The sequence below is a fragment of the Muscardinus avellanarius genome (genome assembly GCF_963383645.1).
Source record: "Muscardinus avellanarius genome assembly, chromosome: 10".
In the NCBI taxonomy this organism is placed as follows: Eukaryota; Metazoa; Chordata; class Mammalia; order Rodentia; family Gliridae; genus Muscardinus; species Muscardinus avellanarius.
In genome coordinates this window covers 13,018,257-13,036,592 of record NC_137796.1, presented here as the reverse complement: position 1 = coordinate 13,036,592, position 18,336 = coordinate 13,018,257, and the positions used below count along the sequence as shown (strand labels likewise).

Sequence of the window (18,336 nt, the reverse complement as noted above, 5' to 3'; positions counted from 1 at the left end):
AGTGTAGCTCATAAGTAGAATGCCCTGAGTTCAGTCTTTAGTAACACACACAGCCCCCACTTATTGAGCACAGGCTTTTGGGAGGCCCCCGGCCTAGTGCATTACACATTTTGTATCATTTATTAGGGCTCTTATTGCCCCACTTGTAACTATGGAAACTGAGGCTGAAACCCCAAGCTCAGTGTTTCCTACTGCTCTGTGAGGCTTGGAATAGCCAGGCACCTCTCTCCAGTGCCTGCCCCAGGCTCCCAGCCCCTTTGGAAGGGAGCGTTTCTTTGTGTTACTCCCTACATTGGTCTTTTGAAATATTTTGGAGCCTAAGTGGCCCCGGACCTAGTAATGGGATAAGTCCGGTGTACATGTGGAGCAGCGGGAAGGGGACAGGGACTCAGAAGCCTTCACAGATGCGCCCCTAGGAGAAGCCTGCGCTGTCTGGTTGTCTGGCTGCAGGTACCTGCAGGGCGGGGCACGCCGCCTGTGCCCTCCACCCAGGCCACCACAAGGCCTCCGAATTGATTGCCTGGAGCCAGGCATGGTGGTACACACTTGTAATCCCAGCATTTGGGAGGCTGAGACAGAAGGATCACAGTTCGCGGACAGCCTCAGCTACTTGATGAGGCCCTTTGCAACTCAGGAAGACCCGGTTTCAAAATAAAGAATAAAAAATAGGGCTGGGGGTGTAGCTCGGAGGTAGAATGCCCCTGGGTTTCATCCTCAGTACCAAAAAAAAAAAAAAAAAAAAAAGATCTCCTGAGATCCTGAGAGGGAGGATGAAGTGGGATGCTTCAACAGCTGGGCCTGCAGCCACCTCCCCAAAGATCAGCCCCAGCTGGGCCTGGGGTAACTCGATCTGTAAGAATGTGACACTTGATTCTGCAAACAGCCCCTGTAGGCCAGGGAGCTGAGACTGTTAGCCCTTCCAGAGTCACTGGGGACCTCCCCGGCCAGGCTGCCCCAGCAGGGACCGGGATCAAGGCACTTTAAACAGCAGGCTCTTGAACCAGGCACCTCGCTCGGGGCTGGCCCTGGCACAGTTCCTGGGAGCGGTCTAGGGGGCCTCGGGGTAGAGGGTGGTAGGGGTTTAAAGTGTGGGCCCTGGTGAGAGATCTTCAGAGAGTCGTCTACAGCTAGGGGAAGGTGAACAGAAAGTTGCCTCTTCTGGTTTCCAGCCACTTCCCTCTGAAGGCCAGGGGAATGGAAAGCAAGCCCGCATTCAGCACAAAGGCAGAGCTCCTCGGAGGGCTTTTTACTCTGCCGCTCTGGCCACTGAGAGCCCTGGTCAGCTCGTAGAGGCTCCTCTGCAAGGGCCACCTGTGCTCTGGACGGTTCTGCACATTCTTTTTTTGAGCTTTGGGCCAGTGTTTCCGGGTGCTGATACGCCCTCCCGTGGTCCGGCTTGCTCCGTAGAGACCCACGTCCTGCCCTCCTGTGCCAGGCCTGCTCACCCCTTCCCTGGTGCAAAGAGAGCATCATGGCGCCCACCGGCTCCTGGGCCAGGCCAGCTGTGAGGCCGATGGCTCTGGGTGCCCTGGGTGGCCACTTTGCTTCCTCCGCTGACCCACGACCTGAGAAACCAAAGAGAAATGACACATTGGACTTAATCAAAACTTAAAGTCTTGTGGGGTATGGCTCTGTGGTAGAGTATTTGTTTACCATGCACACGTTCTTGGCTTAATTCCCATCAACACACACACTCACACAGCAGCTTATGTGCTTCAAAGGATACCATCAAGACAATGCAAAGACAGCCCAGAAAATGGGGGAAAGGATGTACAAATCACATACGTAATAAGAGACTTGTACCCGATATATATGAAGAACCCCTACACTCAACAGTAAAAAAAGAAAAGCACAACTTAACAGTGGACAAAGGAATTAGTAGACATTTCTTCTCAAAAGGGGTGTGTGTGTGTGTGTGTGTGTGTGTGTGTGTGTGTGTGTCAGAGCAACATGGTTTGTGCTGGTTATAAAAGCCACCTCTTAGGACTTCAGAGATTTTCAGAGTACCACCCTCAAAAAAGCATCTTTGCCTGAAGATGAGGAAGAAAGACTTATTTCAGAACGTGGGTGGAGATGAAAATCTCTGCACTGTCTGGTCAGCATTTGCTCCTCTAACACAGCGGGTGTGTACACGATTCGCTTCTCAGGTGTCACTGGGAAGGAACTTGGGCTTCTGCCTCCCTCGCATTCGCTAGCTCTGCTGACCGTTGAGAGGTGCGCCTGCCTTACCCCCCCCCCACGTTCTCTTTGATTTGTCCTTGTCCTTCACTGGGTAGCGTAAAGCCCAGTGTATCTATTGTATTGGGATGATGAGTACACGTTTGTTCTTTAAAAAGCAAGCGAGGCATGGCGGTGCACACTTTAGTCTCAGTGCTTGGGAGGCTGAGACAGGAGTATTTCGGGTTTGAGTACAGCCTCAGCCACATAATGAGACCCTCTACAACTTAGTGAGACTGTTTAGAAATACAAAATAAAATAGGAGCCGGGCGTGGTGGCGTACACTTGTAATCCCCGCTCATGGGAGGCAGAGACAGGAGGATCGCGCAGGTTCGAAGCCAGCCGCGCTGGCGTAAGAGACCCTGGTTCCAAATAAAAAATACAAAAATAGGTCTGGGAGTGTAGCCCGGAGGTAGAAGGGTTTCCAGGAGCCACAGTACCACCAAAATAAATAAATGAATGAATAAATAAATAAATAAGGTCTTGGGTGTAGCTCAGAGGTAGAATGCCCCTGAGTTTAATCCCCACTGGGGTGGAAGGAGGTCGTAGCCCTTAGCAGGATCATCTGAGAGGTGTTCACTATGTGGCTTGGGGTTGGATGGAGGAGTGAACAGGTAAATGGGTATTTTTGCATGAAGCAAAGTTGTATGTGATTATACAAACTCAAACAGTCCTTGCATTTTTTTTTTTTTCTGTCAATCTGTGACTCCTTGATGGGAGATTTTCTCTCATCTCCTTATATGCAGACAGCCGGTACACGCACCCCTTTAGGCCATTTACAATTGTCTATATCTGTATAGGCCTCATCGCCCTGTGGACACGTTACCAGAATAAATTCCAGCTCTGTCTCTTTCTGTTCAGGTACCAAAGGCTTAGAATGTTCTCCTTCCACGCCCACCATGAACTCCTACTTCTATAAGTTCATGATCAACCTTCTGCAGAGGTTCAGCAGTGAACGGAAGCTCCTGGAGGTCAGAGGCCCGTTCATCATCAGGTCAGCGCCGCTGCCTCCTCCTTCCCACACCCCCGCCCCCCGGGCGCGCCTTCTCTTCCCCTCCCCTCCCGCCCCCTGACCTTTACACACGTGGGCTCGCATTCTTGGAAAAAACGAAGGAAGGTCCCCTTCTTACTGGGTTGCCTGCACTACTGACCTGAGGCAGGTCACACTGAATTAAGTTTTAGCTTGTTGAGGTACTGACTACTCCTCGGGTGAAATGTCCTCTCACTACATGCCACGGTCAGTCTTTTGGAGAGGAAAGTAAGCAACCCAGGGGGAACGTGACTCGGGGCTACACGGAGGGTCCAGCACCAGCCTAGGATTTGGCCCGTGTCGGCAGAGCCAAGTTGCTGAGTGGTCTGAACGCAGCTCTGGGTGGTTGGGCGGCGGCTGCAGGGACTTGGACCTTGAGAACTGTCATCACCATTGTGTGCCCAGGACCTCTTTGTCCCATATTCTGCTCCAGAGCCGAAGGTTCCTAGGAGATAGCCCAGCGTTACCTTCAGTCTCGGGAAAGCTAGGTCATGGGCACAAATTTCTCCAGGCTTCCCAACAAAGCCAGGTAGAAGTGACTTCCAAAATAGTTCCGATAGCTTCAAAGACTCTAGAGCAGTGGGTCTGGGCCCTGCATGTCACGTTACCAGAGAAGCTTTTAAAAAAGATGCCAGATGCCAGAGCTTCTTAGCTCATGTGGCTGTAAATCAGCAAAGGGGAGAGGCGCCTACCCTGGAGCCCTGTACCAAGGATCGGAGCCTTACCCAGAGGTCAGCGGGAGCCACTGTTGGGGCACAGGCTGGGGAAGGACAGAACCAGGCTTCTGATCTGCAAGATGGCTGCATTGCCGGGGAGAACCGGGTTGGAGGGGCCACGATGGATGGAAAGCAGTCAGGAGGCTGTTGTCCGAGTGAGATGGTGGCAGCTTGTCAGGGCGGGAAGCAGCAGCAGGATTCAGCTAGGTCTGATTGACTGGGGACGGATCGGGGGAGGGAGCCAGGGAAAAAGAGTCAGGTGTAACACATAGGTCCCTGGTTTGAACTGCTGAGCGAGGGCGGTGCTGGTCCCAGGGGAGTAGCAGGGGGTGCGGTTGGTCACATATATGAATTGGGGTGTCTTTGGGGACATGGAAAAAAGATAGCGAAGCAGTTAGGTGCACCTGGCTCTCCAAAGGGAGACCTGGACCCCAGGTGCAAATCTGAAAAGTGATGGATTAGTCAGTCAGTGGGTCAGTCAACAAACAGCTCGTTCCTGAACTCTAGCCCCGTGCAAAACACTGTTCTAGGTGCATCTGCCCTCGTGGGGTTTTCATCTTTACGGAGTAAGAGGAGGCTAAGTGAGAAGGGAGCCTCAGGTCCGAGGCTCCGCCCTAAGGATCTCCAGCACGTGACGTTTGGGGAAAGGTGAAAGCCAGGAGAGGCTGAGAAGAGGGCTGGAGAGTACAAAGGAAGCAAAGAGGGGGCTGACGGAGGCAGTGGGGAAGGTGAGGCCCAGAGGGCTTCCTGGGAGCTGGCACGGGAGCCCGCTCAGCTGCTCAGCTGCGGCATGAGCTGAAGGGGAGGGGACAAGAAATAGAGGGGCAGGTAGAGGCTTGATCGGGAACTTGCCTGCCCAGGGAAGAGAATCCCAGGTTGGTTCAAGGGCCAGGTGTGGTGTGGAGGGCTCCTTGGGGAGAGGGCCAAGGACTGAGTAGCAGAAGGGGACAGACAGATGCATAGTAGGACCACAACAGAAAGAAGGGGCTTCCAGTGGTAGACCCCTGAGAGGCTTCCCTGTGGGAGCGGGGAGGCCGCCGTCCCCTGCATCTCTGAGCTCCTCTAAAGCAGGGTTTCTCACCTGGGCACCAAGACACTTCAAGCTGATGGTTCTGTGTGAGGCTGTTGAGCAGCACCCTGCCCGCCCGGTAGGCCGAGGGTGTGGCTCAGCAGAAACGCTTGCCAAGCATGCTCAAGGGCCCGGGTTCTGTCCCCAGCACCACCGTAAAAAGTCTTCGAACACTGCAGATGTCCCCCAGGGAACACAGAGGACACAGTGGTCCTGCTGAGAACCAGTCACACAGTCAGAAATACATTCTCAGTTTCACTGGCTGTAAGAGGAAGATTTCCAAGATTTTGCATTCTTTCCATAAAGTTAGACGGGTACAGTAAGTTAGATTGAGTAGACATTAGAGCTGATGCAAGAGCCCCCTCTCACCCCACCAGGAAAACAGTGGAATGTTCGCAAGGCGTGGCAGTGAGCTTAGATGGTTTTCCCAGCTGCAGAGGTGTCAGCACTCCTGACGAGTGGCCCTCGCCTGGCTGACTCTCAGGGGACCAACTGCAGGAGAGAGGCCTTTGCAGAGGGCAGGTGAGGCTAGCTTCCTCTCTGGGGACAGGACTGCCCTGGGTTTTCCTTCCCATCCTGGCCTTACATGTCAGCCAGAGACTGAGGACAGGGAGCTCAGAATGGTAACCAACATCCGCAGATGGCACAGAGCAGAACTGCAGGCGGTGTGGACGTGCTCAGGCCCCTGCCACCCACTCAGGGCCCAAGGCTCCATGAAGCTGGGGACAAGCCACTGCCATGTTCCCATATGCAAACGCCAGGGCAGCGAGGCTCGGCTGCCTTTGCAGCATCTCCTGGGCCAGTGGAAATCCTCACTTTGCAGAAAAGAAGTGAGAGCAAGCAACGTGCCGCCAGGCTTGCTTGGAACCGGGCTGCAAACCCCTGTGCTCTGCTAATTCAGCAATAGCCACGTTTTCACTCTGGGAGGTGCAGAGCCTGGCGCCTCCAAGGGCCTGAGCAGCCTCATTGCAGGACCGCCTGGGCCCTGGGCCCTCAAGGACTATGCTAGATTCTCAGAGGGCATCGAATCCAGCCTCCAGGCCAGGCCTCACTGCCACCCAGCACAGCCACAGTGGGCCTTCTAGCCCCAGGCATGCACAGAGAATCCCGTGGGCCCGGACAGGTGGAGCCTGGCAGCCAGTGCCTCAAAAAGAACAAGGTCTCTCCAAGTCCTCTGCCCCAGTTGTCCAGCTTACACACCCCAAAGACAGTCTTGCACCTGTCAGCATGTGCGGCAGCTGGCGGCCACCTGGCCCGGGTTCCTCAGAGGGCCAGGCCGGCCCTGGGGACCTGCCACCTGCTAAGCCAGCATGCCTGGCCACTGCTGGCCAGCCCGCAGTTACTGTCCCGGTACCCAGAGCAGGCTCTCAGGGCCCAGAGCTCAGGATTTGGTGTGGATCAGGCCTTACAAACAGGCAGCTCCCCCATCCTCCCTCGTGCGGGAAACTAAGACCCTTCAGCAAGGCTGCGGGGCGGCAGTGGCACCCCGGGACGGCTGCCCACAATCTTCCCTGTTTCGTGTGCTTCATTACTGAAGGCTTCATAAAGCGGGGCATGGAACGGTACACAGCCTGCTTCAAAGAAGAAGCCACAGGCCTGATAAAGAATGCAGTAATGCTTTCTCACCCTCCGCTCCAGCTCTCAGATGCTGGTCTCACCCCTAAGATGGATCACAGAGAAAGAAGTGATCTATCCTGCAGACGAGTTAGCCGCCAGTACTGGTGCCGTGTGTGTTTGTTTCAGGGCCTGGGAGTAGCTGCTGTCCACAGGACACGGGTGTTCAGAGCTCCTCAAGACCGACATCTGGTGGGGTTCTTGGCTTTGAGGGAGGTGCACGATTTCCATTGGGATTCAGGAGTGTGTCTCCTCCCCACACAGCTTTCCATTTCCCACCTCATTGTGGAATTAGGAACAAGACACCTGAACACCAGCCAGGCCTGGGAGAGCTAGACACCCCTCAGTGTCCGCCTAGCCTCCTAATGTGGTGGGCACGAGAGTTGAGATGTGCGTTGCGGTCAGGGAAGCCCCCTGGACCAGCCTGCAGAGACCTGCTGTTTCCAGGCCCTTTTCTGGATTGCAGAAGGTTACGGCCAGGCTCACAGATGTGGGCAGGTACTGCGAGGAGGCTGGCCCCGCTCCAGCCCCATCCACACCCCTCAGAGCTGAGAAAGTGTATGTCTTCTGGAGCCAGACCTGGGCTCGGACCCCAGATCCACCATGTAGAACCATGTGACCTGTTTCCAAGCCCTCCCTGCTCTGCCCAAGAAACAGATGATAGATAATGGTGCCTGCCATGTCATCTCCCCGTGGGGCTTCATAGATCATTAGGATTCCAGCCCCAGCATTGGCGATGTTTGCTGAAGAGGGGCTGTAATCCAGCCTGCTGACACGGCCTTAGCCTCCACCTTCCGTGGTGGTCCATAGGGAGGGGAAAGCAGGCCCCAGAGAGGGTGACATGCCGGACCTTACGTGCCAAGAGCCGGCTCTGCTGGCCCAGGGCCGGGCCGCCCACCAGCACCGTCCCCAGCCCCGCTAAACCAACTCTGCCCGAAGGAGGCGTTGGTGTGCTTTGCCCTCCTGCAGCCCTCCACCCTCCATGCTAATGCCCACAGAACAAGCCCAGGCCTTGTCTGTCCGTGAACCACCCCACTTACACCCCAGAGAAGAGGAGAGGAGGGAGAAAACGCAGCGTCTTTGATAAGCTTGATATGAACTCCAGCAGAACCCAGCAGCTGTGATCTTTACAAGCCTGCTTCTGTGCGGGAGGCTGCGAGGCTGAGATGCTCCGCTCTGCCTGCCAAGCGGCCCTCTGGCCAGCGTCCTCTGGCTTTGTCGACTGTGCATTTCCCCTCCTCTTCCTCCCCGCTGCCTTGCAAAGAGCACTTGCCAGAGAATGCTTTCATTTTTAACGAGCTGCTGTGTGCTGTGAATTCAAGGGGCAGCAGCCCGCCTGACCCAGTGGATGGTAGAGGAGTCCGAACACACTCCCAGGGAAAGGGCGCTCCTAGGATGAGGGTGGGCATCCGGAGAGGAGGAGCTGGGCCCAGAGGGAAGGAAGAAGCGGTCACAAGACTTCCTTCCTGAGACCCCGGCCCAGAGAAGCCCAGTGATGAGGCTTCCGGTGCATCCTGTCCTGCTCTCCCACACCCTCATGTGGGCAGGCATAGCTGTTTCCCCATCAGCAAATGTCTAGACAGCCTTACTTACATGGCCCCACCAGCACCCTGGCCCGCTTAGGGCTGTTGGGCTGGAGAAAAAGGAAGAGAAATGGAGAGGTGGGTGGTGGGGCAGGGCGGCTACTAGAAACTGGACTTGTTTATAATTGCGGATCCAGGGAGGAGGGTTCCAGAGAAGCAGCCCTTCCACGCCACAATTGGGAAATTCCACTTTGCTGGCCTTGGGCATTCTACAGCCCGCGTGGGCCGACCCCCTTCCAAAGCCCAGGAATCGTCTGGGTTCCCAGGCTCTGGGGACAGCCCTCGGTCTGTGTCTTAGTGCATGCCCCCTCACCTGCTGGAGACATCGCCAAGTCCCCAAATACCCACTGTGTTGAAGCTAATGGAGAAAAGTGTCAGGCCCCCGGGTCCCTGGCTAAGCCGAATTTTCAGAAAAGCATGCTTTTCCTGGGCCCATTCCACAAGAGCGGCTGAGAGGTCCCCCTCGGTGCCCTTCCTCTGCCCCTTTAATGAATTGCTTTCATTTGCTTAGAATAAAGACAAATGGCTGTAGCAAATACACACCAGCCTGAACCTGGCTGCTGGAAGGGGTCCTGATGCCTACCCGAGTGCAGTGGGGTTTGGATCTTTATTAGTTGGCAGCCTTATTGATTGGGTCCCCAGCTGGGGTAAAGAGACAGGATGTTGGACGGGGTGGGAGGGATTCTTCCGAGGGACATCTGTTTTCCTCAGAAGCCTCTGTCCTGCTGGCCAGAGTGGAGGTATGTCCCTTCCCTGTGTGAACCCCCTGGCCCTTTCTCCAGCCTCGCCCACACCCAGGGCCAAGGCCAGACGCGTCTGTCTCCATGGAGGGCAGCAGAGGGGAGCGTGTGGCTGGGGCCACTCTGCAGCCAGCCAGGGCTTCTGCTAATAGGAGACAACGCCACAGGAGTATGAATGTCAGGGAGGCTCATCAGGCACACAGAAAGGACTTCTTGAGAGAAAGAGCCCAGCCCTTCAAGATGAAGTGTCCTTAGGAATGGCGAAATTCAAGGGCCCTGCCCCAGCCTGCCTGTCCAGTGTCCTGGGCAGATCCGACAGCATCCATCCCTCCACGGAACCGTCTGCCATGGGCCCTCCTGCTCCTCGTGGACACCAGGAAGGCTGAGGGACAGGGCTGGTGGCTGGCTCTGCTCTGCCTCCTCGCCCAGTCTCCATCCCATCGTACACCCTGGCACTCCCCGAGAGGGGGCTGCCTTTTCTTCTGCAAAATGGAAACCATATGCAATGGACCTCATTAGGCCAGGCTGGGATTAATTAGGTCCTCCGGGGTTCTGGGGGACGGATCCGGGTGCTGGCCAGAGGGAGCCCCGCCGTGAGCTCTGGGAGCCCAGGAGCTTCAAAGGGCAGCGCCCCCGTGTTTCCAGGGTCTGCTTGCTTTGAGCAGGGCTGTGGGAGGTTAGAGACCACAGGTGAACTTGGCAAGGGAAGGCCGTGTGTCCTTCAGGGTGACCCCGGTCACCACAGCTCAAGCAGCCCAGCTCCGCCTCGGCCAGCTGTTTGCCTCTGTTTCTGAGAGCCCTGTGGGGGCAGGAGGACTTGGTAGTGGGTTGGTAGGAAACTGCTCAACTCCGAACCCACCCTGTGGGCAGGTGGCGTCACAGTCCTTGCCTCGTGGAAGCGGGCACCTGCTGGGCCCCTTCCCAGCCTCTCAGAGCACTTTTTTTTTTTTTTTTTTTTGTAGTCTGCACACCTAAGAGGCATCAGTTCCCCAGCCCATGGCTCGGGCAGCCGGCAAGGCTGGGATGATTGTCAGGAACTGTGTTCAGGGGCTGAGAACTTGATGAGGAATTTGTTTCTGCAGCTTGAGAGCTTGTGTCCAGATGGAACCTGCAGTCCTCTCTGGATCTGTTACTACTTCACCTAAGGATGCCGGGAAACTTGGAAAGTTTTGACTTGAGTAACTCAGACAGCTTGGTGAATTAGCAAGTAGCTGAGTGTATCATAATGTAGCATCTCTCTTAAAAAATAGCAGCAGGTTTGGAACCGGCCCCTACAAGTCATTCTCCGTCCTCCTCCTGCCTCCTCAGAGTCGGGCTGCATCTGAGCCAGGACAGACGAGTGGGTGTCCTTGGTTTCCAAGTGCTCGTAAACCCCTTCTGGAAAGGCGGCTACAGAGTATATCCTGTCCATCCGTCGCAGGGTGCATTTCTCAGGAAACTCTTCCTTTTATCCTGGTATCATTTAAATGCACATTTCCCGGGGCCGCCCTTGGAGAGCCAGGAGCCTCTCCCTGTTCAAACGGTTGTTTTTAGCAGATGGTCACAGACAGCGCAGAACCTCCGCAGCCCAGCCCCTGACTTTAGAAGAATACCCAAGAGTTTCTATCACCTGTGTCTGTAAAAGGCCCTGCAGACCAGCTGACCTCACACATAGAAGGAGAGATCCCATCTTGGACACCGGCAATGGGTGGCCCTCGGAGGAGTCCGGCCAGGGGACTGAGGTGCTGAATTCCACCTCAGGAAGCAACCATCGTGGACGGTCCCCGGGGAAGGGTGCTAGACAGGCCAGATGTCTCTTCATAACCCAGGCTGGGATGGCCCGCCAAGGAGGCTCTTGGGATCTGAAGTGGGCAGCGGGACTTTCTATAAAAGTTCACTACTTCAGTTACTGCTCAGGACTATGTAGGCATTGAGTCTGTTACGGGGGGCGGGGTGCTGGGGTTGAACCTAGAAGCATTCTACCTCCAAGCTGCCATGGCCCCTCGTCCTGTCTCACTGGGCTCCCACTGCCACCACCCTGGCAGAAGTGAAATACTGTGCTCGCCCCTGGCCTCCAGGCCCCAGCTGCTCCACACTCTGGCCCTTTCCTTTCCCACGATGCCTTTCAGTGAGTATAAATTTAAAGAACAGGGTACTATTAAAAGTGCACAAAACATGAGTATACAGCTAGCTTCCCTAACTCTCACACCATAGAAAGAGTGCTCAGGTCAAGGAATAGGACATCCCAGCACCAGGGGCCTCTTGGCATCTCCTCCAGGTGCACCTCCCCAGGCCCCCGTGCGCTGTCTTCCTGCACTTCCTCTGGGTTTGCTGAGCGGGTTTCAACTCTCCATAAATGGAATTGTGTATTTCATGCTCTTCTACAAAACCTGGCTTCTTTTGATCCACTTTAGGCGTGTGCGGTCCCTCTGGGTTGGCTATCGCAGTAATTACACATCTGCATAGACGATTCCACCATACGTAGATGCCCTGGTTAATCTGTCCTAGTATTGATGAGCATGCTGGTCACTTTCAGCCTGGCACTATTATGAATGCTGCTGCTGCGAATGCTCTTGCGCTTGTCATCTGGAGTACAATATACGCATCTGGTGGATACGTACCTTGGAATGGCAGGATTGACGAGTGGACCTGTGTTCACAGCTTTGGGGGATGCTCCCAGAGTGCCCACTTCCACTCCCACCATCAGCGCAGGAGAGTTCCAGCTGCTTCACATCCTCCCCAGTGCTTGGTATTGTCAGTGTTTGATTTTAGCTATGCCAGGAGGTGTGTAGTTTCAGTTCACATTTACCTGAAGATAAACTTTACTGTGTTATTTGCCTTTTGGAAATTCTCTTGAGACAATTTGGAAATCCTCTTGCGCCTGTTCATATCATTTTCTCATTGGGTTTCTAGTATTTCTTATTGATTTATGGGAGTTCTTTGTATATTCTTTTTGTGGGGGGTACTGAGGATGGAAACCAGGGGCATTCTACCTCCGGGCTATACCTCCAGCCCTATTTTTTATTCTGAGTTGCAGAGGGCCTCACTAAGTAGCTGAGGCTGTCTTCGAACCGCGATCCTCCTGTCTCAGGCTCCTAAGTACTGGGATTACAAGTGTGCACCACCATGCTCATCTTTGTATATTCGGAATTCAGGTCTTTCCCTACTACATATACCATAATTATCTTCTCCCGCTCTTAATCACTCCATTAATTGTGTGTGTGTGTGTGTGTGTGTGTGTGTGTGTGTGTGTGTGTGTGTGTTTTGAAATGGGGTGTTGCTGTCTTGACCTGTTTTCTCTTTTTTTTTTGTGGATCTGGGGATGGAACCCAGAGGCATTTGACCTCCGAGCTACACCCCCTGCCCTATTTTTTATTCTTTATTTTGAAACAGGGTCTCACTAAGTTGCAGAGGGCCTCACTAAGTAGCTGAGGCTGTCCGCGAACCGCGATCCTCCAGTCTCAGCCTCCTGAATGCTGGGATTACAAGCGTGCACCACCACGCCCAGCTTTGACCTGTTTTCAAACTCCTGGGTTTAAGTGATCCTCCCACCTCAATGTTCTGAGTAGCTGGGACTACCGGCCCATGCCATCACACCCATCTAGATGTCCTTTGATTTCTTTTTTTTTTTTTTCATGTATGTGTGGTACTGTACCTCCAAGCTACACCCCCAGCTACACCACCAGCCCTTTCTTTTTTTTATTTGGAAACAAGGGTTTGCTAAATTACTTTGAACCTGTGATCCTCCTGTCTCAGCGTCTCCAAGTACTGGGATTATAGGCATGTGCCACCATGCCCTGCTTGTCCTTTGATTTTTACTGTAGACCAGGTGATGCATTTTTCAGTACAGTTGGCTTCTTTATGCTTCTAGTGCCTTTTCAGGGCCAGGAGCTCCTGGGAAAATGCCTAGAGCTGCCTCTTCCTGGCCAATGTTTGTAAAGTGGTCCCAGTGAGCGGGGGGCTGAGCACGATGTGCCGTAAGCCCAGGGCCGTCACTTCCTAGCTCTGGACAGGGCCTTGAAGACTGCCTCATTTGCCAGCTTTGTTGTTTTGGTCTCTTCAAAGTCAGAGGCATGGCTGTCACATCACGTAGCCATCACATCCCTGCAGATCATGGGGGAAGCTCTGATTGGCCCAGGCAGGCTTGCGTGTCCCTGGTGGGGACAGCACCGGCAGCGGTGGGGCTGCAGGGTCTTGTAAGCAGCAGCTCTAACAGATCCCACGGGGCGTAGGGCACAGCACCTCCTCGAGGGAAGGGACTGCCCTTACTGTGAGATGCTAGGCAGTCCCGACGGACCTGCCATGTGGCCACCTTCCAGAGACATTGCTTTCTCTAGGCTTTTGGAGTAGTGGGAATGGGACCCAGGGCCGTGTGCATGCTAGCACACCCTCTGCCACTGAGCCACACATCCCACCTCAAGTACTGTTTGTATATATGAAAAATGAAGGTGAGGCCTTCACTGTCTCCTTTGTGAGGATTAAATGCATACACACGGAAAGTGCTTGACAGGCCAGCATGGAGTCACTGCAGGTAACAGGGCAGTCGTCAGAAGCAGCCCTGGGAGTCACCTCAGTGGGAGTAGGAGCCCTCTCCTGACAGACATCCTGGCCACAGAGGCCCAGGGCGGTGGTCACAGTGCTGGGCATGGCTCCCCTCACTGCCTCTGCTGCTCCTGGAAAGCAGGTGTGCTGGGATTGGCGTACCTTGCCCTGTTTTCTAGAGAAGGGTAAGAAAGAAAGCTCTTGAGCATTCACGGAGGCTTCACTTAACAGAGACCTGAATCCCAGCATCCTCCCTCCTCTGCCCTCACCCCACTTACTGACCCTGCTGCCCCGTCAAGGCCCTGGAAGGTACCTGACAGAAAACCAATTCTCAGCCTTGCTTTTAAAAATAATTTGAAGAAGCCAGGCGTGGTGGCACACGCTTGTAATCCCAGCATTTAGGAGGCTGAGACGGGAGGATCACGCTTCGCAGACAGCCTCAGCTACTTAGTGAGGCCCTCCATAACTTAGTGAGACCCTGTTTCAAAAAATAAAGAATAAAAAATAGGGCAGGGCTGTAGCTCGGAGGTCGAATGCCCCTGGGTTCCATCCCCAGACCTGCAAAATAATAATAATAATAATAATAATAATAATAATAATAATAATAATTTTTAAGATAACCGGGTATGGTGGCACACTCCTGTAACCCCAGTACTTGGGAGGCTTCTGAAACAGGAGGATAACAGGTTCCCAGCCAACATCAGCAACTTAGTGATTACCTGCTTCCAAATTTAAAATAGAATAGGGCTGGGGGTGTAGCCCAAAGGTTTCACTCCCAGACCACAAGCTGAATGAGTGGATGAAGGAATGGATAGGAATTCAAGCTAACCAGGTGTAGCGGCACACTCGTGTAACCCAGGGCTTGAGAGACCGAGACCGAAGGGTCACAGGTTCGATGCCAGTGAACAGTAATCCAGTGACACCCCCCCCCATCTCAAAATAAAAAGGACTAAGGGTATAGCTGACATAGAATGCCCCCGAGTTCAATCCCCAATGCCACAAAAACTCCTGGAAGTCCAAGGGAGAGCTCACCTCCTGTTCTCAGGGCTGGACTCAGTTCCCCCTTCCCCACCTCCGCAGCTGGCTCCTTTTCCTTCCATCAGCCCCACTCTTGCACGGGCCGCTGCCACGTGGCAAGATGGCACTCCTATCCCGTCAGCACCGGCCTTCAGCAACTGCCCTGGGCTTGGGTCTCATTGGACACGTCACCGTGGCTGGAGAGCATGTGCCTGATTGCCCTGGGCAGGGTCATGTGCCCACCCTCGTGTGCAGGGAAGAGGGTGAAGCCGCATGTATGACCCAGTGACCTCCCCAGGGCCACATGGGAGCGGCCGGTGTGAGCCGGCTGGGGGTACGCGTGGCATGCACACCCTCAACTCCCCCTAGTCCCTCCCCTGTGGCTTTCTTCCCTTAGCGCTCATGCTTGGCAGAGTGGTCAGGGCTTCTTCCCTGTCGGTGGAGTTGAGGGGTGGATGTAGCCCAATACCTCCAGCAGAGCCCTCTTGGCACCCCCCTCTACACGTGTGCCCACAGATAGCGGCCATGGGGCCATGATTGGAGAGACTAGGAAGTCTCGGGCACTGTGGCTCGGCGGGGTTCTTGAACACAGAAGGAGACTCAGGCTCTCGTTTTTCCAGTAACCGCTCACCCCACATGCTGACCTTGCCAAGAGGCTTGGGCGAGGCCCACACTGGCCTGGCCCCCACAGGCCTGAGAGGAGGCGTTCTGGGCGTGACAGGAGCACCTCAGAGTGGAGCGGAGTGCCGGGCAGTTGTAAGAAGAGCGCTCACCTAGCTGGAGGGCAGTCAAAGATAACCTCAGCGCAGCGGTCCATTCCGTGAATACTCCTGGACACCGGGACAAGCCGGCCCGCACAGCCTGCGGACCGAGGGCGCAGCAGGAGGCAGACAGGTGACAAGCCGGATGGAAGCGTGCGACCCAGCCCTGGAGTTCCTGAAGGAGGCACAGGCTCAGCCCCAGAGGAAGGGGGTGCCCCACGGCCTCGGTGGAGCCAGGAAGCTGTGACCTGGATCCCATGTTTTCTCAAAGCATAAAAGTGCCCTAGTTTTCCCTCTCCTCAGGCTCTGCTGAAACGACGCCAAGAACTGGCTTTTAAAGGCTGCCTGAAATGTGGTTTGGAGCCAAAAATCTATAGAGCCAGTGCATTTGTGACCTTGTCAAAAATGCTTACCGAGGAAAATCAAGGGGTGGGATTGGGGATTTTTTTTTCCTTTTTAAAATTAAAAAGACAACAAACAAACAAACACCATTTCATCCATCCCTTTTCCCACCCCGACCCTGTGCCCTTCCTGCCTGCCCCGCGCCACCCCCACAGCCGGACTCCAGCCCCACCGTGTTGTATCTTTCATTCATCTGGACCCTCCCCCTCCCCTCCCCCAGGCATCAGTAATGAAAAATACCAAGTGGGTAAAAATAAGGAGCCCGGTGATAGTCCTGGAAATTAGGCCACAGCTGTCAGGCCGAGCAGGAGCCCTCGTGTGTGAGTGGGGCTGCGAGAGCAAGTGCTCGGCCCCTCCCCCAAAAGGATGAAGAAGGGGCTCTACCTGGCACCCGGGAGGCGCTGCGGCGGCGCTGGCGCAGAGGCGGGCACTGAGTGCCACGCACCCCGTGCACCTGTCCTGTGTGTCTGCCAGCGTCCAGCCCAGCACCCACCAGAGGGCAACCGCAGCGGGCAGGACTGGTCCCTGCCCTTTGGGGTTCATCGCAATCCTGAGCGTCTCGGCCTGATGCGCCGTGGGAGCAGATGGGGTGGGGGTGGGTGCCCAGCCCAGCACAGGGGTCCAGGAATGCTTCCGGAAAGAGCTGATGTTAAAGCCAGGCATGGTGGCACCCGCCTGTAATCCCAGTACTTGGAAGGCTAAGGCAGGAGGATCACAGTTTCAAGGACAGCCTCAGCAACTTAGCAAAAACATCAGAAGGGCTAGGAGTGTAGTCAGGTGTTTTAACCCTGCAAGCTTCTGTTCCGGAGTCTAGAGGACCATGGGGGACTCGGTGTGTGGCTACAGGGCAGAGAACTGATGGGGGGGAGACCCGGCTCCAGCTGCCTTAAGAGTGGCCTTGTGGTGTCTGTTGAGCCAGCCGAGGGCCTGAGCAGGTTCCAAGAGCTCTGTGCCGAATGCTCACGTCCTGAGAGGAGGAGCTGCTGACGGGCAGCCACCGTGGGGCCTCTGGAGTGAGCTGTGGTATACCCACGGCCCTGCCAGGGTGCCCGGCTCCAGGCTCAATGCTTTACCAGACTCCCGAGCTGCCTGCCCATGGGGAGGAAGGCAAGCAGGGCCAGGACCCAGGGAGAGGGGACATGAGACCTCGCTCATTCAAGGGCCAGCTGTGGCCTCCCATCCCCACCCCTGCCGTTAGCTCCTAAAACAGCAAAGGCCACTCAAGGAGCCGACTCGGGCGGCTTGCTTAACGGGGGATCATGCCGCCCCGTCATTCCAGAAGGTTCTGTGCTCCTGGGACAAGCAATTTAAAAGCTCATCTGGACTAAATCTGTATCTTCTCTAGCCAGGTGTGGTGGGGCATGTCTGTAATCCCAGTACTCGGGAGGCTGAGACAGGAGGATCTCAGTTTCAGAGACAGCTTCAGCGAGTAGTCAGACTCTCATCAACCTAGTGAGGCCTTTTCCAAAAATACAATAGGGCTGGGGTGTAGCTTGGAAGTAGAATCACTCCCCAGTACCATGAAGAAATTAGTAAAACCTTTCTAGGCCCCAGACGTCCCTGTGCTGGACTCCTTGGCTCTTTAGGGGAAGCTGGCTTCGGTCAGTTCCCTTCGGGGATCTGTGGATTCAGCTGGCTATCTTCACCCGCTCGTTTCTCCTGCGGAGAGTGGATTTCTCCTTCCTCCTCCTCCTCTGATGGACAAGAGCCTGCCTCCCCTTCCTGGAGGAGCCCCCGCCCACCTACGTCGGAAGCCCTGGCCCTGACAGTTGGTGGGTCTTGGAGCTCCCTTCCTTCCTTCCTGCTCTTGCAACCAGAGCAGCTGCCCCGACCAGCCCCTCCTGCTTCTCCCGCCCCCCCCCCCCGTAGCACGGTAATTGCTTTCTCAGATCTTCAGCTGCGCGCCCCGTCTGTAAGCATTTCCCGGTCCCCTGACCCTCCCCAGGAAGACCTATCTGTGATCTTTCCCCTGGAGGGGCCCTGAGGGAGAACAGTGATGGAGAAACGGCTGGGCCTTGTAGCCTCTTCTTGTTCCTGCCACCATCCTAAAATAGACGGCAGCCCAGCATCGCTCTCTGCCCGGCCACCCAAACCCACCTCCCGTGGCCCAGGGCCTCGGTGCAGGGCGCGTGGCCTGCTGTGAAGCCAGCATGGAACAGCTGCCTCGAGCCATCTCCAGCGCTGTCCAGAGCAAGTACCTAGACTTCGTGCCGATCGGGAAGGTCGCAGCCTTTATTCTATTCCTGTGGTGTCGTGAGGAGGGTCTAAGCCTCTCTTCACACGTGCACAACCCAGGCTCCGTCTTCCCCACCCAGCTGACAGATGTCCAGCCCAGGAAAGGCAGCCATCAAAGTTGCGCCCGCAGGCCAGGCATGCGGCGGGGCAGGCAGGCCGGCCAGAGTGACCAGGGGCAGCTCGGGGAGGCACAGCGGCCTCCGAGGGGGACACCTCCCGTGGATGTCACCACCCGTGACCTCTCGCCGTGATTCCCACTTGCCGTCCATCGCTCTTGCTCACCTTGACTTGGCTCCATCCTAACCCTGGAAAGGACGTCTCCGCAGGCAGCTCCAAGACCCTTGGTACCTAAAATCAGAAGAAGGCAGTTGTGTCAGGCAAAAGTGACGTTTCAGTAGCACCCGGGAGGGCAGCCCTCCAGGGCAGAGCTG

At 55.3% G+C, this 18,336-nt stretch overlaps 1 protein-coding gene across 2 annotated transcripts in view; it reads left to right on the top strand.

Moving 5' to 3' along the window:
- Positions 1–18,336, top strand: part of VAC14 (VAC14 component of PIKFYVE complex) — a gene marked incomplete at both ends in the record, with an annotated part of 110,743 nt that overhangs the window by 66,842 nt on the left and 25,565 nt on the right. For both annotated transcript variants that reach the window (XM_080702604.1, XM_080702603.1), the window contains one exon: positions 3,079–3,211. In XM_080702604.1, the coding sequence (XP_080558730.1) occupies positions 3,079–3,211 (133 nt within the window). The remainder of the gene's footprint in view (positions 1–3,078; positions 3,212–18,336) is intronic.